The 5,636-nt window shown below is 41.7% G+C and overlaps 1 protein-coding gene across 1 annotated transcript; it reads left to right on the forward strand.

Annotated features, from left to right (window-relative positions):
• The first annotated feature begins 478 nt into the window (after positions 1 to 478).
• LOC129111930 (uncharacterized) lies at positions 479 to 4,225 on the forward strand. The gene is made up of 6 exons (XM_054624093.1): positions 479 to 926; positions 1,279 to 1,383; positions 1,532 to 1,662; positions 1,780 to 1,941; positions 2,207 to 2,433; positions 3,432 to 4,225. Exons 1-6 carry the CDS (start codon positions 860 to 862, stop codon positions 3,532 to 3,534), a joined length of 795 nt encoding a protein of 264 aa, XP_054480068.1. The 5' UTR covers positions 479 to 859; the 3' UTR covers positions 3,535 to 4,225.
• The last annotated feature ends 1,411 nt before the right edge of the window (positions 4,226 to 5,636 follow it).

Below are 5,636 nucleotides of genomic sequence, written 5' to 3' on the forward strand. Positions count from 1 at the left end.
GTGTAAGGTTCCAATATATGCTTCATGTGTTTCAAAAAAAAAAAAAAAAAATCCCCTACCCATGTCATATTTGAATAAACATGACAAATTGTATACACATTTTAATCTTAATACAGTACCAGTCAAAAGTGTGGACACACCCTCTCATTCAATGTTTTTTATTTTTTTCTACATTGTAGATTAATATTGAAGACATCCAAACTATGAAGGAACACATGTGGAATTATGTGGTAAACAAACAAATGCTCAACAAACCAGAATATGTTTTATATTTCAGATTCTTCAAAGTAGTTGAATGAGAAGGTGTGTCCAAACTTTTGACTGGTACTGTATATGTATTATATTGTGTGTGGGGACATGCACTTTTCACCCGGTCCACGCGTGCACGAGCTTGTGTCCCCCCCTAGCTGCAGAGTAGATGTTGGGGGAGGACCAGCGGCGCACCTCCTTTGCATATTGGGCGCCTGTTTTGCACGCGCGGCGACGTTTACCAATCAGGGTCGACACATGCAGCAAACCACGCCTGCGCGGCAACTCGTGTCGCGCGCCTCATCAGCATTGTACTGGGGGCCGGTGGAGCAAACAAAAGTTGTCAGTCTCTCCTTGCCGCTTCAGCACAAGCGGGGTTTATTTTTGTTTTGTTGTTGTAGTATTTTAGTTAATTTAAGCAAGTTTGTCTTCATAGCGGATATAAGATAAGCTCGACCCCCCCTCCCTGCATTGAAGGCTGTGGAGAGAAGCTGCAGAGTCCCACCAGCTGAAGACAACCGACCGTGGAGAAAAGTCAGCGCCCCCGTGGGGTTTAAAGCTCAGCTAACAGTAGCGTAGCTCCACTTGTGAAGAGATTCACTTTGTCACAATGGCAGCTGTGTGTCAGCCACGACGGGCCTTGGTGGAGATACCTGCTCCACAGCCCAAAATTGCAGGTAAATCTCACATTTGACTTGAAATGGGGTTTACTTTTAGTGTGTGTGTGTGTGTGTGTGTGTGTGTGTGTGTGTGTGTGTGTGTGTGTGTGTGTGTGTGTGTGTGTGTGTGTGTGTGTGTGTGTGTGTGTGTGTGTGTGTGTGTGTGTGTGTGTGTGTGTGTGTGTCAGAGACGCGCGCCACTTTGCTACCATGCTAATATCATCTCAAGCTCGCGCCCACGGGGTTCCCCCCCCAGTTTGTTCATAAGATGCACTTTATGCTGAGTGTTGCAAACTACAAATGTGGGTCATATGTATATTAACAGGAGCCACGGTAACCTAACTGTCATTGAATGTATTGTTTTTTGCAGCTCGGATGAGGAGGTCCTATCTAGACATTCTAGGTTCTCGGTTGGCTCCATCTCCACCTCCAAGAGGGAGAAACGCAACTACAAGCACAAAGCGTGGGCCCTCACGTGAGTACAAGCACTGTTCTGCTGCTACCTGTCCACTAGGAACACACTACATACCACCTGATGAGTAGTCCCATTTACGGCAGGTGCGTTTCATCCTGTCATTGTTCTAATCCTAACCCCTTTTTTTTTTTTTTTTTTTTTTTTGCAGTGGACCTGTCCATTGGTGGGCTGTGGAGTGGGAGGATAGAGGAGCAGTGTGAGAAGATGGACGAGCACCACACCCCTCTCTCGAAACAGCAGCTTGTGCAGCTCATCAGATCCCTCATCTTAGTTGAGCAGGTAGCCATCTGCACCATTTCACATGAGAGTAATAGCGAGATGAGATGGAATCCAACTCTTAAGCTTTCACTTCACAGAGTGTAATCTGATATATGATGTGTGGCCATTGCTTCCTAGAGCCAAGAGCCCAGAATCTTAGCGTCCGACCTGAAGTATCTCCAGGAAGACCTGCAACTGAAGAAGGCAAATGTTTACCGGTCCATTCCCTACTCGCGGCTTGGCTCCAACCGGGACGCTCACTGCTACAGAAAAGCGTATCCTCACCTGGTGGCCTTCAAAGTGAGTATCAGTGGTTAGGCCATGTTTGCAAAAATGATGACACTTTTTTGGAAACCTTGTATGCTGTCCAATTCTAATTTGCAGGGAAGTGATGTATTTTCTTAGTGACTTTTAAAAGGAGGGTGTGGACTGTTTAAGCACACCACTGCAACTTCTTTGTTATTGATATATTAAAAAAAACTTGCTCAATAATTAACCTGGCTCTGTGAGTTTGGTGTTTCATTGTGTAATCCTAAGCCATTACCTCCTCATCCTCCCCCCTCAGGTTTCCTGTCAGGAGTGGGGCCAAGTCTTCCTGAGGAACAAAGAGTGGGACGCCGTGTTGGAGCACACATTGATGGCGTGGCGCTACACCAGCGAGTTGCCGCAGTGGGATACAGCGAACCACAACGCTCTCAGAGAACAGTGTTACGGCATTTTGGCAGCCAACAGCCTCGCCGCTCTCCAGCACCACCACCCTGGACCCGACAGAGGACGCGAGCTGCTCAGAAGGTACCACTTCAGTTTTTTTTTTTTTTTTTTTTTTTAAGGCCGGTGAAAAGTCCACATACAGATCTTAAACAATACATGTATAGATATGGTGCATTGTGACACATGGTCAGTGTTTCCTTTATGTTATATTAAGGGAATACTCATGAAATGATCGTGTAAACGGCTCATTTTGGTTGCTCAACCATATGAAACTGAAGTTTTTTCTGAACCCTCAGTGTTTTCTGTCATGCACCTGCAAGGTCAGAGTGAACCACATACTAAGTGGTGTGCCCGTACACCAGTAGAGTCAATTTTACTGTTAATTTGTGGCACTAATAAGATGTGTATTGATCCTTAAACAACGGCGGTCAACTCAGGTCACTGGGGAATTTCGGCTACCTCAAACCTCGCTTTAGGCTAATTATTACCTTTTTTATGAAATCGCGTTCTCTGCTGGCGTGTTGGCAGACGATTTCCGACTTAAATGCCCAGCTGAAGCAATGCCCCATGGGTATCCAACTGGAGTCCAGTATTTCCACCTGTTGAATGTAAGTTCTCACCTTTTTAGCCTTGGGTTGGTACACCAACCCCTGAGACACTGAGTGGGGTGCCTTTAGATTGCTAGGACTTCCACTTTCTTTAGTGTTTTACTTGGCTCTCACTGGGATGCATAACATGTAAGTGTGTATTATGCTTATCAGTCATTTTAGTTATTCTAGCAGCTAAGAGTAAGATTCAGAGTACAACATCAAACATTCTGAGGTAACTGGTAAAGTAAACTTGCCAGCTACGTATTTGCTTTGTGTTGGTGCCAACTACTTAGCCTCTTGATGAGCTATGAAACAAATATTTTATCAAAAACAATTTACTTACTGTAATTGACTACTTACTCAATGTTTGTAGTTGTAGTTTTTGTGTATTCTGCCCCTGAAAACCTATATGATGCATTTAATTGAGAAGGTATCCAGGTCAAACATGTCTAACCGATGACTCTTGTGTTTCTTTTTTTCTTACTCTAGGTTTAATATGGCTCAGTTGCAAAGCCAGTCAATTGTGCCCTGTATTCAGGAGTTGCAGAGGATTATGGGATGTGCTGATGACTCCCCCATGGACACAAAATAACAGGAGACACGCTATCTAACCAGCTGGCTACACCCCAGTGAAAAGTGTGCTTCGTAGATGACCTAAATAATTTATGTGGTACAGGTCCAAAAACATTTTACGTGGTAGTGTTTGTTTGGAAAAACCACAACAGTATTCTTCCAAAGGGCAAGGCATTATCTTTGAAATGTGAAGGTTTGTAAGGTAACGAAAAACCCTGTGTAAATGTTGGAAATGCAACAAAACCTTTTATTTAATCACAATGCATTTTTCTATCATCTGGGAAGTATTGGAGTGTGACATTTGTTGAATAGAACACCTCATAATGTATTTATTGTTTAATGTTGTGCTCATATGTTGCCTAACAGCCGTTTACAAACGTCTTTTCAGAGGAACATTGACATCCTGAGAAATGTTGCGGTCAATCTGCTGCCAGCGACACTATTTAAGATGTTTGTATATTTTAGAACTTTGTATTGAATTACTTTTGCATTGACCATTGAAATGTTAAAAGTAAGAAAAGGCCTTTCTTGTTGCATTATCAGGATGTGTGTGTGTATATATGTCATTTCCATTCAAATACTTGAAACTGTGGCGTTTGCCGTCTTTGTCTATAGTTGTTTTATATGTATGTCTTGTTTATAGAGAACCGTCTGTCCCTGATTGCACTGTTGCCTTTTGTCCTGAAAACTTGAAATTTTTTGATGAAATAGACTCCTAATTTCAATAAAGTTACTTTGTACTATTGAACAGCCTGCTCATCTTTTGTTTTGTCTCACTGTATCCTTGATGTCTGTATTTAGTCATCAATATAAAAGGGTTGCTTTTTCCATGTAATCCGTCATGTGAAGTTAGAATCCCATTGATTTTTAATCCTACTTTTAAGTATTTAATGTATAGCTGTTATATTCAGGTACTTGAAGCAAGAAGTTTGTTTCTTGGTTGCTTTTTGATAAACATGCAGTAACTGCAAAAACAATTCAGTTACCAGTCAGCCTTTGTCAAAAGTTGTCAATGAGTAATTACGATTACACAAAATGTGACGTGCTGCTGCACTTGCTGATGTGTCCAGATGTGCTCTTCATATTTTGAGTTTTCATCTGATATCTGACAGTTATTTCCACATATATAATAGTGAATTACAGTCAGCCTACACTTTGTTTTTATATAGTGCATTAGACCTAGAAGACCACAAGTGTGTTAAGTCTTCCCTATTTTTTTTAATTTTTTTTTTCATGGTGGGAATTAGAACACCACTGGTTGTTTTTGTAGTAGAATTGCATTTTCTCCCCCAAACATCTGGGTACTGTGTTTTTATCTGGAGTTGATTTGTAGGCTCTGAATGTTGATTAGTGGACTGTGGAGTTTGTAGAGCACCTTGATTGGAGGCTGCTGCTACTCAAAGATGGGCCATTGTTGTAGATAATGCGATTAATCGACCAATGGATTGATCATTTGTCCAGTCTTGGTATAGTGTTTGAGCACTGATGCTGATTTACCATTTTACACCACTAGGTGGAGCCAGTGTCACACTGTTTTCCACTTGGGACTTCAATGGAGGAGCATGTAATGTAAATGCCACTGTAGAAACAGCTGTTGCCATGGCACTCTGTAGAGTGAAAATTCAATAATTTTAAAATGCTATTTAGGGTTGGAGATAATGAATGGGAGGCTGATGGGGTGAGATGCTGCTGGCTGACATGCAGACTTCCTGCTGGGCAATTTCTGTGTCTGAAAAACAAAAATTAGCTGTAGTATTTCATCACGCATACAGGGACATCTGTAGTGACAGTATGGTCCTATGATACCTCTACAATTTTTGTCTAGGAAAGCATATGCTATAAAATAATCAGGATTAATACAATTATTTGTCTCCAGGGTATCGCACAGAGTGGTGCGTCGTAGCATTACAGCCATGGCACCTCAATTTATGTAAATGTGGCCAATCCACTCCCAGAGATAGTGTTAATTTATAATCTGTCATTTGGAGATTAAATTGGTTTGGTTTAGCCCACATATGCAAAACCACATCATGGAGTTTTTCTTGAGACAGAAAAAAAAAATCGCTCTGTTTTGTTGCCTCTGAATACAGAAGGAATAATAATAATAATGAAATGGCAGAT

The sequence above is a fragment of the Anoplopoma fimbria genome, chromosome 22 (genome assembly GCF_027596085.1).
Source record: "Anoplopoma fimbria isolate UVic2021 breed Golden Eagle Sablefish chromosome 22, Afim_UVic_2022, whole genome shotgun sequence".
Taxonomy (NCBI): Eukaryota; Metazoa; Chordata; class Actinopteri; order Perciformes; family Anoplopomatidae; genus Anoplopoma; species Anoplopoma fimbria.